The sequence below is a fragment of the Nestor notabilis genome, unplaced genomic scaffold, assembly GCF_000696875.1.
Source record: "Nestor notabilis isolate BGI_N333 unplaced genomic scaffold, ASM69687v1 scaffold834, whole genome shotgun sequence".
NCBI lineage: Eukaryota > Metazoa > Chordata > Aves > Psittaciformes > Psittacidae > Nestor > Nestor notabilis.
The window spans coordinates 1-22,030 of NW_009925825.1; the positions used below are offsets into that span (position 1 = coordinate 1).

Here is a 22,030-nt window from a genome sequence, read left to right on the forward strand (position 1 = left end):
GGGAGCAGCGCTGCGCAGGGTGTTCTCCTCTGGCCGGAGCGAGCGAGGCAGCGAGCTGCGGTGTCATGGGGACTCCACAGCACCGGCCGTGCCCCAAGCCCTCACCCGGGCCGCAGGGTTTTAACCGCCCGGTTAGAGACTTGGAGGAGTCTTCAGCGCCTGTGTTACCTCCCCGGCTTCATGTCACTTAACACTGTTCGTACACACTTTATTTAGAGATTTTCCTTTATCTAAATAAGAAGTGAAGCTATTTGTCTTCTTCCTTAGGTTGAATAACTTTTAAACTTTATATGTAAAATCCAATTATTTTTTTTTTAAGCAACTTAATTTTGTAATGTCCTTCATCACTATCGGTTAAACTGCTGAATAAGCAAATTGTTAGAAAGATTTTTCTCACTGTGTGAAAAGAGCAGTTCCTGAGCTTGGTGGTTGGTGCAGGTAGTTCCAGCGTGGCACAAGGCCAAAGACAGATCCGTGACATGTTACTGCCATGGTCACTGGTGGTACCCAGCAAAGTGATGGAAGTTTGGCCAGTCTGTGTGAGCACGATGGCCTTGCTGTAGGAAGCCCCAGTGGTTATCATCAGCCTATGCACACGGAGTTACAGGACCAAGGCCTGTAGTAGTAACAGTACCAGAGCCTGAAAGCAAGCTAGAGGTCTTACAGAGATGTATTTATTGTATATTCAGTTGTGTTAAAATATCTCTAGGTTAATACTGATAATCTTAAAACTAACTCTTGTGTACCGAGTACAGACAGGAAAACTTAAATCCAAGAAGACTGAGAAACTTAATGCTTGTGAGAAAACTGTCTCTCATCTGCTCAAGTCTTACAGGCAAAAAGAAGTGAACAATATTACATACCTGAATTGGTGATGCATGGTACTTAGCATGCCAGTTTATTTCAGACTGTGTTGGTGTACACTGCTTGCAATATAACTGCTTTTGTGTGTTCTTGCTATGGTCATTCCATTTAAAGCTTACTCATATCCTTAGTAAAACAGGCATGATAATTAGATGTTGAAAAACCTGTTACCAACAGGTATGTTTCCCTGTCAGTGTAAAACTATCCATTCTAAATATTTTAAATGCCTATGAACATGCAAGCATTAATTCTCCTATGGTTTCGGGATATTGGCCTGGTTTTCAGCACTCCTAAGTATGAAACAGGAGCTTGAGATAGCGCTTCATCTGGGGGCAGAAAAGATCCACAGTTTTGAGTTTGATCTTAAAAAAAATAAAAAAAAAGAGCTGACAAAGCTGAAATAGGTTTCCTCCTCCTCACAGGGTTGACTAATAGTCCCTTGTATTCATGGTTTTATGACTCAGTTCTCTTTTCTTGCTGGGAAAGAAGATACCTCTCATCCTTGTAGAGGTATAAAAGAGCCACATACTTAGTTGGAAGGGTTCATCAATGCTCAGTGTTGCCATTGTTTTGGTATGGTGATAATAAATGTGGAGGGAAATGGAATATTTGGCAAAAGTGAACATAATCTAGTCAATACCACCTGGAGCAGCAAGAGTTTTTCCTGATAAAATGGATGCTATTCTGGTAAGAAAGTACAGTTCAGGGCAGCTCTTCTAGTGGAAACAAATACAGACGTACAGAACTTGCAATAGCTTAATCTATCTCCATGCATTTCACTACTGTATGTTAACTATTCCTGAATGTCTTTTATTTCTGCAACTTTGCTGGATTCCTTCACTCTGACCAGGGCAGTTAGAAATCAGGTGTCTGCAAAAACTTGTGTTCAGAATCAGCTGGTTATATTTGTCTGTGAAGGAGCTGATTTGGATTCCAAACTCATCATCTTCCCAAAGTCTGCTCAAAGAAGAAAAAAACCCAAACCTTGTTCATTTGAGTGTAAGGGAAAGTCAAGGTACAAGCACATCTTAACATTTTGTAGAATCTTATGGATTTTTAAGGGTCTTTATGAGCAAGACTGAGCAGTCAGTCACCTGGCAACTAGTGGTCAGCCTGAGGCCGCTACTGACTAAAATCCAGTTAGGGGATTTGTGATGCATAAACCTGAAATTGCTGGTTATATTCCATAGTTAAGGCTCTGAATAGAAGAGTAAATTAGAAACAGCAACTGAAATCTCCTATTAACTTGTGATGTATGCTGTATGTAATTCATATAAGTAGGCTGTTGAGAATTTGATTAAAAAAATACTAGAAAATGTTATTCTTAATCCATTCTTACTCATTTTACTGCAGCATGTTGTATGAATTGTGGTGCTGTGGGAGGTCAGAGTAGTACCTCATTTATTTAATACTGCGGTTAGTAGCTCATGTTTTGAAAAAAAGATACAGAAATGTCTTCAGATCAGGAAATAGAAGTTCAGCATTAAACTTGTCTGGCAATTTAAAGACCTGCAGTTAGAACTTAGTAACCATAGCAGGAAAACATGGAGAGCAGATTTGTTGTTCTGGACCAAAACTCAGGTTTGCCTTTTATCCTATATTCTTCATTTATATAGAACAGGTTCCAGAAAAGCTGCCCATATCGAGGTATGTCAGCAACACTTGAAAATTTACTGGCATCTTTTGCCTTCCATTAAATGGTTCATCTTCAACATAATCTTGTTGGGTTTTTTTCTCCTCAAACTCTCACAGACACAGTAATGTTATATTCATATCTTTTTGGACTACATATTTAGTTACAATATTCTGTCAGAACAAAACCAAATGCTGCCACTTCAGATTAAGAAAATACTGGTTACATAACAGAGCAAACATTCAAGATATATTTGGAAAGGACTTAGAGCTTCAAAGAATAAGTCTATTTACAGTTCCAAGGGGAAAAAAAAAAGCCAGGTAAAGACATGCTCTGAAGGTAGGATTAGACAAGCACTCAGTAAGAGTGAAACCTTTCTTTGCAATTCTATGAGTATGTCCTTTTGTCTTTAGCTTTAGGCAGAAAGGCTTTTAGATTGGAAAGGTCCTTCACTTTGGGGCAGGGGCTGTGTCTGTGTTTTGTTTCTAGCGAATGCAGTTGTTCTAATAAATTTTCTACCTTGTTTTCAGTGCCTAAATACCTCCCTGAAAGTTAAAGCTGAACATAAGACACTTTATTTAGGGAAGAGAGTGTTTTAAGATGAGTGGGGTATGGGATATATTTTTAATTTTAGGTACTGAAATTAGTGTTTGAGGGCTTTATTATTTACTTTCTAGAATTACCTGTAAATTGGTCTCCTAAAGAAGGATTTCTGACAAGTTTAGCACCTTTGAAAAGTTGCTGTGTAATTGGAAATTAGCAAATACAGCATCTGTGTTCGAGTAGCAAGTTATCTGCTTAGTCTGACCTTGGCATGCCAGACCTTAAACCAGAAAATCATTAGACAGGTATCTTACCTTATTTTTGTATTTATTTCCAACATGGAAATATCAAAGGTTTGGGTTAGTGTCTTTATTTCATAACCAGTTTCTAGACCAAGAACAGTCAACCTACTGATACTACATGCTGTGATACTTCAAAGACTTTAACAGCTATGTGCCATGGGAAGGGATTACATTCCCATCTCAGCTTCACGTTCCCAACTGTACATGCCAACTGCGCTCCTTGCACAAGCTGTGTAGTCTTTCCACCTTTTCAGCAAACTGAATTGGCTCAATAAGAGGTTGGACAAGTGCCAGACCAGCATGAGAAAGAGGAAGGGAAATTGGGACCACCTCATTTGGTGGCAGTCAGCTACAGATCGATTCAATTGGGTGAAACTTCACTCTGAGGTCACTGGCTGGTGGTTTTATGGTCACTCTTGTCACGCTAATCATCACCTTGAGGGTGGAAGGGAAATGCCCTACCTTCATCTTGTCAAAGGCCATGCGAGTTTTCACTACTAGGAAATAATGTATTTGTTGGGATCATTTGAGCATCTTTCTTCTCATTAGTTCCCCTTAATTTCTTGGTATTACTAACACCTTAATATGTTACTGCTTGAGAAGGAGTTCACTTACTCCCCTGCCAGCCCCAAGGGCTAAAATAGCTTACTGCATATTAGATTCAAAGATTTTTAGTTATCTGTCTGTATGAGACTTAATGGACTGCTCTATGCAGAATGTCAGATGAGATGATGTAATAGTCTCTTCTGGCCATACTGTGCTTAACTGTTTCATGGCTACTTGGAGAGCACTAAGAAGTAAAAGCAGAAAGACAATGGTACCTACAATGTAGGTTTAAGACCTACAGCTTGTCCAAGAAGTTTCAAGTTGACTTTAATTGTAGCAACCTTCATTTCCTTAGCTTGTCTCTTACAATTAGAAGTCACCTTTCCAAGGACGTAGTATGTGTTTGCAAAGGTTTGTGCTAACCTACTGATATAATTAGCCATTACAAAGTTCGGAGTACAGAGAAGCCAGCTAATTATAATATACTTACTGACATTAGATTTGAATAGATTTGCTGGATATGGTTATTTTGAACATTCTTAAGTCAGCATTTCTTATTTTTTTTTTCTGTTAGCAGCATATCACTAGCATCCTTGATAAATTACCTAGAGTAGTTTCAGATAATGCTGTCACTTTGGGAAGATTAATTTATACTTCTCACTGTTCAGCCAGTCTACATGTCATGCTAGCTCACGTAAGGGGAGATAGATTAGGTAATAACCCCAGACAGTAACTATAACTGTATTAAAAGTCATTGAAATGTAATTGGGCTCTCCTTACTTCTTTTTTATCTGCAGAAAAATACTGATAGAGACTTCTAAGAAGCTGTACCATCCTAGAAGGGACATAAGTAACAACATTAACATGCCTGCTGTGGCCTCTGTACCTAAGGAGCTGTATCTCTCTACTTCATTGAAAGATCTCAACAAGAAGATAGAAATAAAACCTGAGAAGACAAGTACAAAGAGGTATATCTAATTTATTTGTATTAATATTGGAAGTATTAGTGCTACCCTTCTGAGCAGGTACCAGAACAACTATGTTGTGGATCTAAATTTCTTCAGTTATTTCTATTAGATATAAAATTGTTGATGGTCTCATGTATAGAGTTCTCAACTATCACATGGGATATGCTTACTGCCTACAGAAGACAACTTGACATACTGCCCAGACATGACTTGGACAGAGCATAATGCCCATGAAAATTTGTGCCCCTTGTGAAAAGGCTACATAAAGGCAAATTCTTAAAAATGATAAAAAGTTTAGCAAATGTGTGAATATTTTACCTCCATCATTTTTAGACAGTTAATTATTTCATTTTGTCTTACTATAAAGTAGATTTTCCTCAAAAAAAAAAAAAAGTTGATTGGTGTTTTTAGAAGGGAAAAATACGTTTTACTATATCTCAGTATGCTATTTAATTATGGGAGATTTAAATAGGCCTAGTAAACAAACTAGCAAAGAGAAATATTATTTGGAAGAGCATTATTGTAATTCATATTTAAGAAGAGCCTTGTATTAAGATGGTAAAATCAGACACTTAATATGTGGGGACAGAGGCTGTGGACACTTGAGATGGCATCTTGTAATGAAAAGGTGTTTGGGAACAAGTCAGCAATCATGTGCTTTACTCTTATTTCAGTTATGTGCAGAGCGCCCTTAAGATTTTCAAGGCAGCAGAGGAAAGCAGATTGGACCAAGATGAAGAAAAAGCTTACATCCTGTATATGAAATATGTGACTGTTTATAACTTTATTAGAAAGAGACCTGATTTTAAGCAGCAACAGGTATAAAAGCTTTCTGACTGACCTCTCCTGCATTGGTAGAAGTAGTAGAAGTACAGAGAATTACACTAATGCATGGTCAAAGGATTACACTGGTATTAAGTAAACTTAGGATGCTATCTTTTCCTTCCTATTTTTGACAAGTCTATTGTTATTTTTTTACAGTTTGCTTTTAATATACATGAGGTATATAAATTGTCAGATCTGTGATTGTTTTTTTCAGGGAAAGGTATTCCTCTTATCTTTCTCATGCCACCTTTTTTTGGTGCAGTTGCCTTGCTAGCCTTTACTTATTAGTGCTATAGAATAATTCTACTTACAAAATTATGCTTGAGAGGAAAATTCAAAACAGTTCCTTTTGTTGCCATTAGTAGCATTATAATACCAATTCTCTGCACATTAGTGGCTCTTAGTATGCATGTAAGTAGGTGTTATTAAGTTGTACGAATAATTTGTGGGGTGATGCTTGTAATTTTAGGATTATTTTCATTCAATTCTTGGACCTACAAATTTAAAAAAAGCTGTTGAAGAAGCTGAAAGACTGTCAGACAGCCTTAAACTCAGGTATGTGGATACAGTTAATAGAGAAGATATTGTTCATTGCACCTAAAGCCTGTACATGTGCAAATGCGTGTTTTCATGCTATTTAGTAGTAAGAGGTTGTACTTGAGTAGACCTTAGATACCCAAAACTTTTGAGGTCTTAAATTGTTTATTCACAAAGATCTGTTATTAGAGATAATTTTCATCATCACATACTCCAGTTACTTGCCAGTGTGCACATTGTTTCTTAATTCTTGTAACTGTGATTTGTTGATATGGTCTCGTATTTTTGTTTAGTGACTAATAAAAAGAAACCACAAGATATAAACTATATATGTATACATATGCACACATACACACTCACGAGATGATCAAGAGCCGTTTCCTACTTAACCTTTTCATCATCAGGTCATCTGAAACCAAACACATAATGGATATTCCTAATATTTACATAGCTTAAAAAGTCCTCCTAGCATGGATTTATTTTACACTAACAAAACACATTATTTGATTCTTTAGCTAGCTGCTACACCTTTTCTCTACCTCTGCCACATGCAGTAATACATATGGAAATGCACAGTTCTGCCTGTATGTAACTGAGCTGATGCTAACAGGCTTTTTTGGTAGCTTATTTACAACCGTCAAGTCTTTGTGCCGTAAGCCACAAAACCGTGTTGGTTAGAAGTTGTAAGGTAGAATCTACCTTTTGGTGATGCTTAGTGCAGTACATCTTGCTTTAGCCTTACCTGCTTACATCCTTAACAACTATCTATCACCCCTTTCTCACCCTCTTAGCATTTCCCCTTCAGTTAGGCACATTTCCCTTTTCTTCCCGCCAAGTATTATTGTGAAAGGATATTCTATGCCCTTCAAAGTGCTTAATCCATAAAGTTAGTTCATGTGAGCAAGAAAGTAAGTGTAGTTACGCATATATGGAAAGAGACTTTCAATAATGGCTTATGGTACTATGTGTGAAACAGTCTTTAGGTTTTTCTTGTTTTTAGTTCATAGTCTGCAGAGCTATGAATTCACTGTAAATACTGATAGAATCATAGAAAACCAAAATAATTTAGAGACTGTTTAGTAACTTGTGGCTTTTTATGAAAGGAACAGAGTTCTGAAAGTTGACACAATAACTTTCGACTACTCTGGGCAAAATGTGTATAAAGGGGATACAAATGAAACATGACTCCTGTGTAACTACAGAAATGGTTTCAGGGAAATTATTTGTGCAATTTCTTCTGCAAATAGTTTGAATGTTAATTGTTAACTAAAGTGGAGCTGCTGAAACGTCATTTGTATAGGAGTAGGAACAGCTACGTGAATGACCTGCTCTGTCACTCTGTGCTTCAAAGGTCTAAATGAGAAATTGATAGGTAAATATTCCATATTGACTGAAGTAAAATAAAATTTGAAATATGCTTTAGTGCCATTAATTCCAAATGAGAACAAAATGCTCTGTTCTAACTTACGATGCCTTTGCCAAATCAAAAAACCTGTTTAAAAAATAAAATTACAGACTTGTAGCCTCCTATTAATGGCCAATTAGTAGAATAGACTTGGAGGCAGAATTTGATTTAATGATCTAGTTTATTAACACAGTACTTCTGATATGAATTACAGCTCTATTGTTGTTGTCATTTTAATACTGATTAGGCTACATCTGATTAAAACAAGCAATTACTAATACAGTTCAGCATTCATGATTCACTGCTTGGCTCAGTCATCAAAATAGTTCAGAACACTGTTTTTTTGTTTTATGGATCACTAGTAACCCTTAAGCTTCTCAGTTATATTAACTATAACAGAATATAACAGTGGTGGGACTGTGCAAACCTGCAGTTGGTGATGTAAAAGCTGTAGTTTGGAGGTCAAGTTTGGTTTACAATATCATGATTGTCCTTAAAATGGCAAAAGGCTGGGAGGTTAATTTTGAAGCCTAAGGCTTTATGAAAAGGACAGCTGTATGCAAGACCTAGGTCCAACAAAACTCTCAAGTATACGTGATGCTTGCATAGGCTTCACTGTAGCTCCAACATTTGAAACAAACAGCAGAGACACAGGTGAGGACATAACAGTATACTATAGCCAGGTTACATTTTGGAGGTGACTGCTACCAGATATATAAATAGTTCTGATCCAGCTTCTCAGAAAAAGGTAATTTAGCTAACTGGGCTAACTTACTCCTAACTGGAATTATTAGCTCTGTTACAAACCCAAACCTGGCATGATTGTTATAAGATATTGAAGTTTACCTTTAAGTCACTAATACTTACTCTTTCCTCCACAAAATGAAAAAACCAGATACATTTAGTGGCACCATAGCTAAGCATAACCATAGGTTTAGATTTAAAAAAGTAAATAGCCTTAAGAACAATGTCTGTGAAATAGGACCCAGAACAGGATTTAAGAATAAGAAAAGCAACTCAAGAGTGGGAGAAATAATACCATGCAGTCATGGAGGAAGATGGGGTTTGTTGGAAATAGAAAATAGACAAAACTTTAACTTTTTTAAACTTCAGATACATTTTTTCTGCTCCCAAAGACGTGATGATTATGCAGCTGAGCCAGTAGTGTAATGTGGAAAGAAAAGGCTTTTTTTTCCCCCCTATAGATATGAGGAGGCTGAAGTTCGGAAAAAACTTGAAGAGAGGGACAGACAAGAGCTGCAGAAGAAGCAAGAACCAAAAGATGATGGAAAGAGTTCAGCCAAAAACTCCTCAGAAAGTGCTGTGGATTCCAAAGGAAAAAGCCAAAGGGTATCTAAAGATGTTTACAAACTCTCTAATATGGTCTAAATGTAGAGCTTTGATCTAGCATTTGATTTCTACTAGTAGTTTAGAGTCATGTGGGGCTTTTTTTGAATTATGTTACACTCTCCATAAACCTTCTTTGACATTTCTTTGGAAGAAGATGAATCCTACCAACCTCCAAGTCTTGCAGAAGATAGACTAGGGGTTTTTTGTAAAGTCTAATTCTATTCTATATTAGAACTAGCTAGTGTGAGAAACCCAATGTAATGCTAACAAGCTGATGTTACGGATAACGTATTTCCTGTTTAGGAGAGAGCTGGCTTTTCAGCAGCATACCAGGTGATGCTGTCCTAGATTGTATTGCCTTTTTATCTGGCTTCTGTCTAGGTAGAGCAGCAACCTTGGTGTCTTTTTAGTAGATTTATCAATAACGTATCTTCTTTCAAAGAAGCTCCCTTTTCCTAGGTTTCTTCCTGTGGCTTACAGTCTGACAAGTTTCCTTCAAGCTCTGTGAGAGTCAGTTGGCCGCCTTGGTTCTGAGTATTAGGTATTAAACTAACATCTTTTTCTTCCCCTTACAACACAGATTAATGGTGAGAGGAAGCATTCACTGGAGAGAAAGGATCAGTCTGACAGTCCAAGTGGTAAGAGATGCAGTGTTCACATAGGTGTGAAAAAAGTCTTCACATGACTTTTTTCGTATGACTTCACCTATCACCTGAGCAGTTGCAATTCTTTTCAGGAGTTATTTCAGAGGATTTTGATGAAATTCTAGTATCCTGCATTTTAATAATAGTGACTTAGTAATTAAGCTCTGTATAGCAGCCTTCATCACTTCTGAGCTTAAAAGACTGTACTTAGTTTTTCAACAGTTTAATAACTAAAACTGAACTAGCTCTAATAAAGTGGTCAAATTAGGAAGAAAAATGTCTCCTCAATTGATAAGAAAAGAATCTAGGCAAGGCTGAAATGTATCAGCTTTCTCAGTTAAATAAGAAAGTTTTCTGCTCCCCTCCCAGCCTTCTGCTCTTTGTTCCCTTCATAAATATGTGAAAACATTCTCTAGAGTTCTTAAGAGGAACAAGTGCAGCATGTAGTTTACAAATGCTTGCCTATATAGCTTGATTTAAATGAGACCACAAAAAGTTAAACTAGTGTATCACTGTTCAGTATTGTCTAATTCAGCAGGTCAGGTGCTGATCACCACAGTAGTGGGAGCAGAAGGTCCAGTGTGTTAATTCTATAGTGTCTCACCTCCATGACTGTGGCACTTCTCTGTTTCCTGTGTGCAGCCTTTATTGCAGCAGTTAGATGTGATCATAGCTATCTCCATTTATAATGTAGCTTTGTACATCTAATAACTTCTCTATTTCAAGGAGCAGTCACAGCTGAGAGACTGTTTGCAATGATGTCGGACAAAAATATTGAATTGCTTATAATGGATGCTCGAAGATTGAAAGATTATCAGGAATCCTGTATTCCAAGATCTGTCAGTGTTCCAGAAGAAGCTATCCGTCCTGGGTATGAAATAATGTTAAATGATAGCGAAGTATTTAATTTCATAAATGGACTGATTGAAAAGAAATTACATGCTTTTAAAGCCTGTATGCTTAGTTTTAGGGTCCCTGATACATCTTTCCCACTGGTATGTATCTGGACAGCTCTGTTCTTACATGGGCTGACTTCAAGGCAGAGCATATTTATTTTATCCAAGCTCATAAACACATATGGATTGTATATTGTTGGACAAAAATGTTACTTGTACCTGTTTTTAAATGCATGTTAATGCATTTCAGAGTTACAGCTAATTGGATTGAAACTAGACTCCCAGAGGATTCTAGAGATCCATGGAAGAGGAGAGGACACTTCGATTATATTGTACTCCTAGACTGGTTTAGTTCTGCTGAAGACTTAAAGCTAGGAACAACTCTGCAGAGCTTGAAAGATGCGCTTTTTAAGGTTGGCAAGTTTCACACTTTATATTAGTACATCTCAATAAATAAGGTCTTAAAGCACCTATAATTACAGAGTATATGGAAGACTTAGTAACCCTTTAGGCGTACATCTTGGTTCAGTTTTCAAAGACTCCCTATTTTGATAGCAGAAGTATAGTCTGAAGTTTCACATTCCCACGCTTGTGCTCTAGTAGAGGCCGGTGTTGTTTATTAAACAAGTAAACAGCAGAATGATTCAACTCCCCTCGTCAGTCACTAGCTCATGAGTTCCAGCTGACAAAGTTATTTGGGAAAGTACATAGTACAGTTTGCCAGGTACGGTGTCAGGGTCTTTCCTGTATTAGCAACTGTCATTCCTTCCTTGTGGGAGTTGGCTGGCCACCTGCACCGGAAGGCCAAAGGAGGACTGCTTTGCAGTCCTGTCAGCCAGGCATTTTGGTGAAGGAGACCACAGAAATATTTTGAGTATGGTTCACTTCTCTGCATTAATGAATGTAACTTTTAGAGAAACATCAATTTAAATTTGAGATTCATAGGTACAGAGAGCTTATAGACTCAGTGTTAAGAAGATGTTCAAGTCAGAACTGTGGCTGTGTTGTCCTACTCGTGCAGTCTTTCACAAGAGCCATCTATACAACATCTTTCTGTTGCCTAAACATTCAAGACTGGGATTCAGAGAGAGGACAGGCAGTGTTCCTTGTTTAGTGCTTTACAGAATATTCTCTGAGCCTCTTTGCCTTGCTCTTGTTCTAATACTGAGGACCTCAGGAGGAGAGCAGTCCGGAGCCAGAACTCTCAAGGGTTTTTCAGAAAGTTAACGTTATGCTTTCTAAAGCCAGTGCTCCAGTCACTCAGCAAACTTATCAGATAAGAAACTGAGGCAAAGCATACAACAAAAATCTTTTTTCCTGCATGGAGGATCATTACTGAAGTAGTAGTAAGTGGTTCCTAGTGTACTAGAAATACTTAGACCCTTTTGTAGGTAGAGCCAGGAACCTGTTAAGCGTTTTCCAGGCACAGAGAGGATCCCTGTTGGCCTGTTTAATTCTTATTAAAAATCTAAAAAAGACCCTGTCTCAATGTAAGGGTGAGACAGAATTTTCAATGACACTGTTAAGATATAGAAGTTAATTTTCTATTTTTAAATTGTTTAATTTAAAACTTTTTCTTACAGTGGGAAAGCAAAACTATACTGCAGAATGAACCTTTAATTCTAGAAGGAGGTTATGAAAACTGGCTCCTTTGTTTTCCCCAGTACACAACAAATGCTAAAGTAACTCCCCCCCAGCATAGCAGGAGTGAAGCTGTGACTGTTTCTTGTAAGTATAAAGGATGACCTCCCTGCCCCCAAGTGTCTGTAATTGATGCATGTATCTAATTCATTCAAGTATGTTTGGGATAGCCTTGTTCTGGCTAAGTCTAAATTTTGGGGTGGAACATGGGGGTTATTTTGCTTTTGTGTTTTTAAGAGCTGTCCCATGCTTCCCTCTTCTACAGTGGATTTTACATATCCATCTCTGGAAGAGCCAGCTCCTGTTCCACCTGTTGCTGCTATAAAGCCACCTCCAACAGAAGCAATTGAAAATGAGGAAACAGGAGATAATTTGGAAGAGAGACTAAAATCACTTAACAGACCAAACATACAGAATGCTCCTGCTCCCAAGCCTGACAGTTCATCTGGAGTTAATCCAGTATCAATTACAAGAAGTATCCCTGAGGTAAGCACTGTTTCTTTTTTTCAGAGTTAGTATCAGGTTAATCTGTAAAGACACACCACAGAAGCCTAAGCCCACAAGGAAACATACTCAGTATTTAAACCTTCTACACAATCATACTGGTACAGAGACTGTTGGTGGTCTGTGAAGCTGTGGTAACCAGTCTACAGAACTTCATGAAATGGAATATTCTCAACATAATTGCAGAGCTTTTCAAGATACTTTTATATGAGCACCAGAGAAATTGAAGGTCAGCAATTGATTATTGATTCAGGAAGTCTGTAAGCAAACCTATTTACTCAAAACATAACTGATGAAAGGCAGGGAGGGCAGTTAGGCCACAGCTTACCTTGGCTATTCCAAAGGTCCACTTTCAGTGACTGTATCTTTCTTCAAATAATAAAACATCTTGGTGCCTTGTCAGTTTTAGCCTAGTGGTGAGGGTACGGGAATATGTTTCTTCCTTTCATGGGGATAAAACTTTCTAAAGACACCTTTGTAGAGTCCTTGCATTAAAATAATACTTTTCTTTGGAGACAAGGCTAAAGTCAAACTCTTTGCTTTCACCCTTCTACATACTGCCTGTAATGTCAGCCAAAGGACCCTAAACTGTAAAATTTAAAGACCTTCCTTCTGTCCTCACTGAGCTAGACAAGCTTTTACTTCTCCACAACTTCCACTTCAGCATCAAAACTAACTTGCTATCCTACTCCTGAGCATAAGTCACTCTTAAATACCTCTTTCCACCGAGCAGATCTGCTTTAATCACATGCTCTGTCACATGATTGAGAGCCAAACCCAAATTAGGCAGCCTGATTGCCCTAAAATATGCACCTTTGAAAGCTTGAAAGTAAAGAGTTGTAGTAATCAGTGCTTAATGCTGTTCTTATGGTTCTGTAGGGCTTGGTGAGTCTTACCTCACATCTAGAAGTTAAGTGATAGCTAATTTTACTAACAAGTATTTTCAATTACCAGATTTGATGAAACTGAAAGTTTACTTTTTCTCTGGCAGAAGTCAACTTTATATCATCTTTATTCTCTCATAAATCTCACTTAAAAACCCCCTGAGCTAACAGAGCAGTAACAGCCATAGTGAATTGTTGTTCTATGCTTTGTGTTTCAGGTTGATCGTACTAAAAAGCCTTCACTAAAAATCCCTGATGATAACAGACCAAAGTCTCACAGTGCAGTCACTGACAGTCACCCTGTTGAGAATGGACGAATGGTTCCGGACCGGTCCACGAAGCCGTTACGGGATGCAAAGAGTGTTCTGACAGAAGAAGAAAAAAGTCGTGTTCATGCAGAAACTGCTGCTCTGCTCGAGAAAAACAGACGCGAGAAAGAAATTCGGGAGAGGCAGCAGGAGGAACAGAGAGAGAGACTCAAGCGAGAAAAAGAAGAACAAGAACAAAAAGCAAAAGAAGAGCAGAAAGAAAAGGAACACAAAGAAAAACAACAGCAATCCAAAGAGGACAGAGAACAGAAGGAGAGGGATGAACAAAGAAAAAGAGAACAGGAGGAAAAGGAACAAGAAAGGGCACACAAAGAAGCAATAGAAGTGAAAAGGCAAAATAAAAATGAACTGGAGAGCACTGGTGCAAAAAGGATTGAGATTGACAAAATACCTGTGGAAGAAAGAGAAAAGGGAACTCGAACACCAGAAATGCAGAGACGGGCAGTGGGTGACGTGTCTGTTTCAGGCAAGGTTAGTGAAAAAGAGAAAAGCATCACCAAACGGAGTTACTGTTCAGGATGGCTTTTGAGTGCATACTCTAGGATCAGCGTAGAAATTCTAAATACATTGGATTTTTATTGAGGCCATTCTTACATAAACCTAGAGGTGAAAGTTAAAACCAAATAGTCAGGGTTTGTTTTGTGGGGGTATTTTTGCCAGACAGCCTCGGTTCTTGCTGGTAGCTAGGCAGCATGGATACCTATAGGATAATAAAACTTTCCATTTGACATAGAGCTAGAAGGGATTGTTTGTAGGCTGCAGGGCTGCAATCCTCAGTTTCAGAAACTGAGGCACAGTGGCATTTCATCTCTGGTACCAGCCCAGTACTGTGTATTACAGTGTTTAACACATGCTAGGGACACAACTATGTTATCATCACAAACTCTTTAGTGCCCCCAGCTGCATAAGTGTTGATATAACAGGGTTTTCTTGAGTGGCAGAGGGAGCTAAATACCCTAATGACTAATTTTGTTGAAAACAGTCCCATTCAAACTCTGGGTGTTTTTCTCTTTTTTTTTTTTTGGGGGGGGGGGGGTCAGAGTTCTTTTTTTCCCCTCAGATTCTTGGGCAGGGGTGGGGGGAATCTCACAAAATTTCTGAGAGTAAAAATAATCAGAAGCTATTTGTGAAGCTGAGTTGGTAACAGATGTCTTAAAAACCGTTTCTTAAGAACGTGTATTAGGATATTTTTCTCTCCCTTTGCAATTGCAGTTCTTATCTGACCAAATTTTGATGCTTGTGTAATGCAAATGCACAAGGAAGCCAAAATAAATCTTCCTGACCAACTTTACCACAGTCATTCATGATCTTTTGACTGACAGCAACTTCATGTAATCCCCAAATGACAGCTATGATAAAATAAATCCATAATGTTGGCTTCACAGTTTGCCTTTTTTGTGGAGAAGCTTTTTCACAGTGAGGGGTAAAAGGGGAAAGAAGTCTTTCATTTAAAAGCAAATTGTAAACCCCACAGCTTTTAGGAGGTGAAGCAGCGTAGGTGGAACTTTTGCACTTCATTTCTGAGCTCTTGAAGCTACATAACAGACTGGCTTATGTAATACAACATTCAGCTACAAAGGCTATTCCAGCAAATTGCCTGTAGTATAGACTAAGAAGAATAAAAATGATGTGCAGATACTTGCTCAAACCACTTCTTGTGGCACATGCATTTAACAACCAAAAAAGAAATATAACTCAGCTTTTTCCCTTATTTTGCTTTATCAACATTCTTAAGTGACATTCCAGATGGAAATTGAAAGCTTTCTCTCAAAATCTTTTACAGCAAACTGGGGTTAAAGGACAACCAGAGAGTGGAGCTCAAAAGCCAGGACCCCTTATAGAGGATTCTGAACAAGATACTGAAAGACTTAAAGTAAATACAGTGTGTTGTATGTAGCCAAAACAATCAAGCACAGATGCTTTATGATTATTATATTGTTAAATTCCACCTCATTTCAATTTTCAAAGTCATCATCTTAAGACTGTGCTGTGTTTGCAGCTGTTTATTTGCTTTTTTCATGTCATATTCATCTGAAAAAAAAATCTGAAGCTTTCAATAGGTCTTCATATGTTTCTGGTAGCATTAACAAGCATTCTGCACTTGTTCATCATCTCATGCATACTCCTTTGTGTACCGCTTTGAAAGGGAGAAAAGATCATCCTTAGGTGTTTAACAGAAGCACATATTCCTAATAAAGTAGCTTTTTAGGGAAGAAATTGAGTGTTCAGGCTTTTATGAGGCTGAGTTGTCCTTTTTTTTTCTGAAGCATGTCAACAAACAGGTTTTGTTTAAATTGAATGATACAAACCACTAGTACTATATTACCTCTGCAGTACATTGTATTTCCAGTTACAGTTGAAGATTTCTTACTGAACTGTTTTGCATTGAATCATGTAACTCTACAGGGGTGTCAGAGGTAGCCTGTGCTCTGTATCAGTAACTGCACTTACCTGACCTTTCTGTTTCCTTATTAGTCTCTGCGGGAGCCATTAATGAGAGCACGAAGTGAAGAAATGGGAAGGATAATACCAGGACTGCCTGCAGGCTGGGCAAAGGTAGCTTTCTCTTCTGATGGTACAATCACATCGCCTTGTGAAGTTTCAGTTGTGTCTTATTTCTCAGATCTTGTTTGATTCTTTTGGTTTTAATTATTATTTTTTCTCCTTCAACTTCCACATGATTATTTTCTGAATTGTAACATTATTTGCAATGAAATTACAAGAGCTCATCTGCTGGTTCTGGTACTAAGCAGTTGCTATTTAACATGCATTTTGGTGAAAGTGGTGCCTTCCAGTAAATTTAAGCCTTTAAGGGTTGAGGCCAGTCACCACTGCTAACATCTCAATGTTCGAAAAACTCATGCACTGTTCTTACAGTAGTTTAAAAATAGGTAAGTAAGTTAATGATGGATTTTTACTTGGTTTTGAAACAATTTGTTTTTTTTCCCCAAGTTTCTGGATCCAATCACTGGAACCTTTCGTTACTATCACTCGCCAACAAATACTGTTCATATGTATCCACCAGAAATGGCTCCTTCATCCACTCCTCCATCGACCCCTCCAACTCATAAACCCAAGCCACAGGTGACTGTTGAACGAGAAAGAGAACACTCCAAACTGAAGCGCTCCTACTCTTCCCCAGATATAACCCAAGCCATTCAGGAGGAAGAGAAGAAGAGAATTCCACTAACTCCTGCAGTCAACCGTGACAATAAGTATGTTTGATAAGTTACACCCCAGCTCATGCATGTGGCAGCATTACAGGACTTCTTTGTGTTTTACCAGCTGAAATGCATTACTATTTTCTAACTAGGTTTGAAAGGATGCAGGACTGATGGACTTTTAAATTTCATTGCTAAATATTCTATGTATAGGGAGCTACCTTTTGAAAATGAATGTAGTTGGAAGTTATCAACATATATTTCAGAGGTAACTGGACAATAGTTGCTTTTGAAGCTGTGGTGTTCGTGTTAATATATTAAATGCCAGTCTTGTGACAGCTTATGAAATGCAGTTTTCAGTTTTTAAACTGGGTTGAATCAACAGCTAACTCTTTATCTGTGAATTTAAAAAAAAAAACAAAATCAAAGGACAACTGCTGGAGCCTATAACTCAGCCTTATTGTAGGCCAGTGCATATGGCCGCCTCACTATGGCATTGTCTGGTTTTAAATACCTTAAACATTTGGTGACATCTCATCCCAGGATATTTCATTCCCTGTGAGGGAGGGTGGTTCTCTTGGCTTATGTACGCAGCCTTGTCAAATCTGAGACTCCTAACAAATAACTTCTTCCTTCCAGACCAGTCTGTTACACTAAAGCAGAAATTTCAAGACTCTCTGCATCACAAATTCGGAATCTCAATCCAGTGTTTGGGGGATCGGGACCAGCTCTTACAGGACTTCGTAACCTAGGGAACACTTGCTATATGAATTCCATATTACAGTGTCTGTGCAACGCACCTCACCTGGCTGATTATTTTAACAGAAATTTGTATCAAGATGATATTAACAGGTAACAATCTCAGTCTCATCCTTTATAATTGAAGGAGAAAAACTTGCCTTTTACAATTGTTAATTAAAAAGAGTTACTCAGTGGGGCTGGGGGGTTGGGTGTTGTTTAAGTCTGAGACAAATGATAACTTGTAAGAGTCTTGACGTTTTCAAAACGTGTGTGAGTGACAAAAGAGGTTTTACTGGGCACTCTTAATTAGATTGTGCTCACCACACTGAGAGGTACAAGAGTACTAGGTTGTCCTTAAATATTAAATAGGAGTTTACAAAACAAGCTGGAAACAGCTGTACCTTCCGTCAGCCCAGTCTTGAGTATGGAACCAAATTACTCAAAAATTTTAACTCACTCTAACAGCCAGTTTTTCTTGGTCTTAAGAAATGACTTTGAACTTGGGATAACATATTAAGGTAATAAGTAAGTTCTTTGAAGGGTTCACCTTTTTTTTTTGTCTCTTTAATTGTATAGGTCAAATTTCCTGGGGCATAAAGGTGAAGTGGCTGAAGAGTTTGGTGTAATAATGAAAGCTTTATGGACAGGACAGTATAAATACATCAGTCCAAAAGACTTTAAAATTACAATTGGGAAGATTAATGACCAGTTTGCAGGATATAGCCAACAGGATTCCCAAGAATTGCTTCTCTTCCTAATGGATGGCTTGCACGAAGACCTAAATAAAGTAAGCAATACACTTGTAATAAATTACACATCTGCCAGGTGACCAAAAGAAAGAAATTTTAAAAACACCCTCTTATTTTAGAAGATTGTTACTGGAACCTTGTATAGAAGGAAATGAGAGTATTCAGAATTAAAGAAGGAATTTAGCTTGAAACAGTGTAAGGTACTGAAGGTATTAATGGAAGAAGCCTAGCTAGATAAGAAATGGATGGCTACTCTTGATATGTTTAAATATTCTTGCAAATACTCAATAGCATGTTTGTCTATAGAGACTTTCTATTTCTATGTATGTTAACGTATGGCTGTGGTGTTCAAACTTCTGTTACCCAGGCTGACAACAGGAAAAGGTACAAAGAAGAAAACAACGATAATCTTGATGACTTCAGAGCAGCAGAACTAGCCTGGCACAAACACAAGCAGCTCAATGAATCCATTATTGTGGCACTCTTTCAAGGCCAGTTCAAATCTACAGTGCAGTGTCTCACATGTCACAAGAAGTCCCGAACCTTTGAGGCTTTCATGTACTTGTCGTTACCACTTGCCTCCACTAGTAAATGTACACTGCAGGTACGGTGGAACTAGAGAAATGGTTCTTCAAGTAGAAACATTTCACTGTGACATTATGATGATGTTGCTTCTGCTCAGCCTCTTGAAGGGGTTGGTCAGTATTGCAGTTTAATTTGCACTAATCTGAACCATGAAGACATCTGAATCCCGATTACTTTTTAATTCTTCTGAAGCTTAAAAGTTTTAAATAGACAAGCAGGATGGGAATATTGAAGGTGCAGTAGCAGCAAAGACATGTATAGTACTTGCTTTTGTAGGCCATAGTATAAATATTCTGTGATTTTAAACAAATGTTGTGTGTGTATTTCCAAATACTCGAGTCTACTTAATGTCTGCAGTGAAATTTACTTCCACGCATGCATTTAACTCACTTTTCCTCATTTTTATGAAACATAGCACTTGGAAAATTGATGCAGGTTAACAGTGATGCAGGTTAATTCCTGTTAAATAGGAAACAAACATTTATGCTGCTTTCCCATACACCTGCCCTTCATAATCTGTGTCTGTATTTTGTTTTAGGAATGCCTTAGATTGTTCTCCAAAGAGGAAAAGCTCACTGATAACAATAGGTTTTACTGTAGCCATTGCAAAACACGAAGGGATTCTTTGAAAAAAATAGAGATTTGGAAATTGCCACCTGTTCTGCTTGTGCACTTGAAACGGTAAGAGAAACAGTGACTGGCGAAAAGCGGTTAGGATGAAGTGACCAGGCTTTGATGGGGATTGACAGTTCCAGGGCAGTAGCAAACCATTTTTAATTAGAGAAAGTTCCAATGTATTTCCAGTTGTGACAGTGCAAGAACTTTGTTTTCATCTGCTGCTGCTTTCATGAGGCTGTAATTCACAAAGCACCTGTACAAGTAATCTCTTCATTTGTGCTAAGAAACACATGTGCAAGCAGTAACAAAACTGGGGGCAAAATACTTCAGCTGAGATCATGTTGTGGGAAAAATGGGGAAAACAGACATGTTTAATATTCTACAATAGCTTGTGAACAACCTGTAACCTTTAATGATGCTTTTTAATTCTCTAGATTTTCCTATGATGGAAGATGGAAGCAAAAGCTTCAAACATCTGTAGATTTCCCATTGGAAACTCTTGACCTTTCACAGTATGTTATTGGTCCAAAGAATAACTTGAAGCGATACAATCTGTTTTCAGTCTCAGTAAGTAACCATGTCACACTTCAAAGTTCAGCTCATTTTTATGCCGAGACTCGGGTTAGCCTGTCTGAGGCGGCCAGGCTGCCTACCTGCCGCATGTGAAGTTGTATTCTAAAGAAGAATGATCAGTATTTAGTAAAAATCTGATATTCTAGGTAATTTCCCTAAAAAGAGATGAAACGGCAGCTTTTGAAGCCATTAATTCTTTTGTTCTCTTTACAGAATCATTATGGCGGGTTGGATGGAGGGCACTACACAGCCTACTGCAAAAATGCTGCGAAGCAACGCTGGTTTAAGTTTGATGACCATGAAGTATCCGAGATCTCCTCATCATCTGTGAAATCCTCAGCTGCATACATTCTCTTTTACACCTCTTACGAACAGCGAGCAGTGGATATGGCCACGTAAAGTAGCGTGGGTTAAGAAAACTGGTTGTCCTTTTAAAGAGCAGAGTAGGTATGGGAATGCCTATAAACGTATGTAGGACTGCGACAGACATAGTCACTTACCGATACAGGGATGGGTGCAGCAGCTTTTCTGCAGGCAGGCTCTTTCTGGTCAGTACTAGTGCTTACAAGTCAGAAGACTGATTAATAATGCTTGTGGTAATACTGCCATCTGTGAAACCATTTAAAAAGCATATTGCATTACTGTTAATTTAAAAAACAACTCTATTTTTAGTCTGCTCCAAAATTAAATTCTAGCTTAGTCATCTGAAATCTATTAACAAGTAGTTTAAAATGTCTTAAAATCCCAAGGCATATCTTGATATTTTTTTTTCTCTCACTGTTATGGCCTTTTCACATTTCTAACCTTAAGCTTGATTCTACTGTGAATACTCTAGAATGATGTAAACAGTTAGGAATGTAAGTGTACATATTGAATGCATACTTGCACATCAGAACTATGTATATAATAAAATGTTGTCCTTTTTGTGAGAATCTCAGAGGATTGCGTTTATTTGCCAGCTCTAAGTAACTGCAACACTAAATAAAAAGGCAGAGCTGTATTTTTGTTTCTGTTAGCTTTTGTCAATATTTGTGCACTTCAGAGCTATTCTAAACCAAGATTTTCCTTCTTAATTTTTTAATATAAATTTTCATGTACACATGCATTAAAACCTTAATGAAGAACTGATTTAAAAAATATATCCTGTTCAATGTATGTTTGGGTTTGGTGTTTTCATTCTCAACTAGTTGTGCAGTGGTCAGGATGCTACAGCATGGCAGTCTGAGTTGTATTCACACAGTTTAAAGGTTCTTCAGATGAAAAAATACAGGTTTGTGTAGAACTGATTAGTTTAGATACTATTATAGTTTCATCTTGGGCACATCCTCAAGAGACTATAAATCAGTATAGCTGAATTTTACTCGGCACTTAGATCAGCCATACTAGTCATTCAAGAAAGCAAAGGTATGTGCTTACTCCTACTTCCTGCGGAATCCAAATTGAGACCTTGATTTACTGTTTTAACACAACACAATAGGTAAATCCCCATCTAGTGCTACCTACTGCAAGCTCAGAGCTGAGAATTACCTTACCATCACTCTCACCACAAAATGGATTACTTGGTTTTCTCTGAAATGTTTCCGCACCTAAATACTGGAAGAAAGCTGGAACAGTGCAGGATTTGCTGCAGTCATGAAGAGATTAAATTAGCACATTCATATTTTTTAGATTTTTGCATAAATACTGATCCTGGAGGAAATTAAAGTGCTTTTTGAAACAGAAGTTACATAAG

The 22,030-nt window shown here is 37.8% G+C and overlaps 1 protein-coding gene across 2 annotated transcripts; it reads left to right on the forward strand.

Annotated features, from left to right (window-relative positions):
- Nucleotides 1-4,752: 4,752 nt before the first annotated feature.
- Nucleotides 4,753-21,539, forward strand: USP8 (ubiquitin specific peptidase 8). Of its 2 annotated transcripts, none has more exons than XM_010013204.1 (19): nt 4,753-4,856; nt 5,531-5,675; nt 6,151-6,236; nt 8,829-8,973; nt 9,554-9,611; nt 10,329-10,488; nt 10,764-10,926; nt 12,097-12,241; nt 12,420-12,640; nt 13,761-14,342; nt 15,655-15,744; nt 16,347-16,427; nt 16,824-17,086; nt 17,672-17,884; nt 18,350-18,560; nt 18,890-19,126; nt 19,646-19,788; nt 20,160-20,292; nt 20,512-21,539. In XM_010013204.1, the coding sequence occupies exons 1-19, from the start codon at nt 4,753-4,755 to the stop codon at nt 20,695-20,697; spliced, it is 3,366 nt and encodes a 1,121-aa protein (XP_010011506.1). In that variant the 3' UTR covers nt 20,698-21,539. The 2 variants fall into 2 exon arrangements, with proteins under 2 accessions (XP_010011506.1, XP_010011507.1); XM_010013205.1 differs by having other exon boundaries at nt 10,344-10,488.
- Nucleotides 21,540-22,030: the final 491 nt, after the last annotated feature.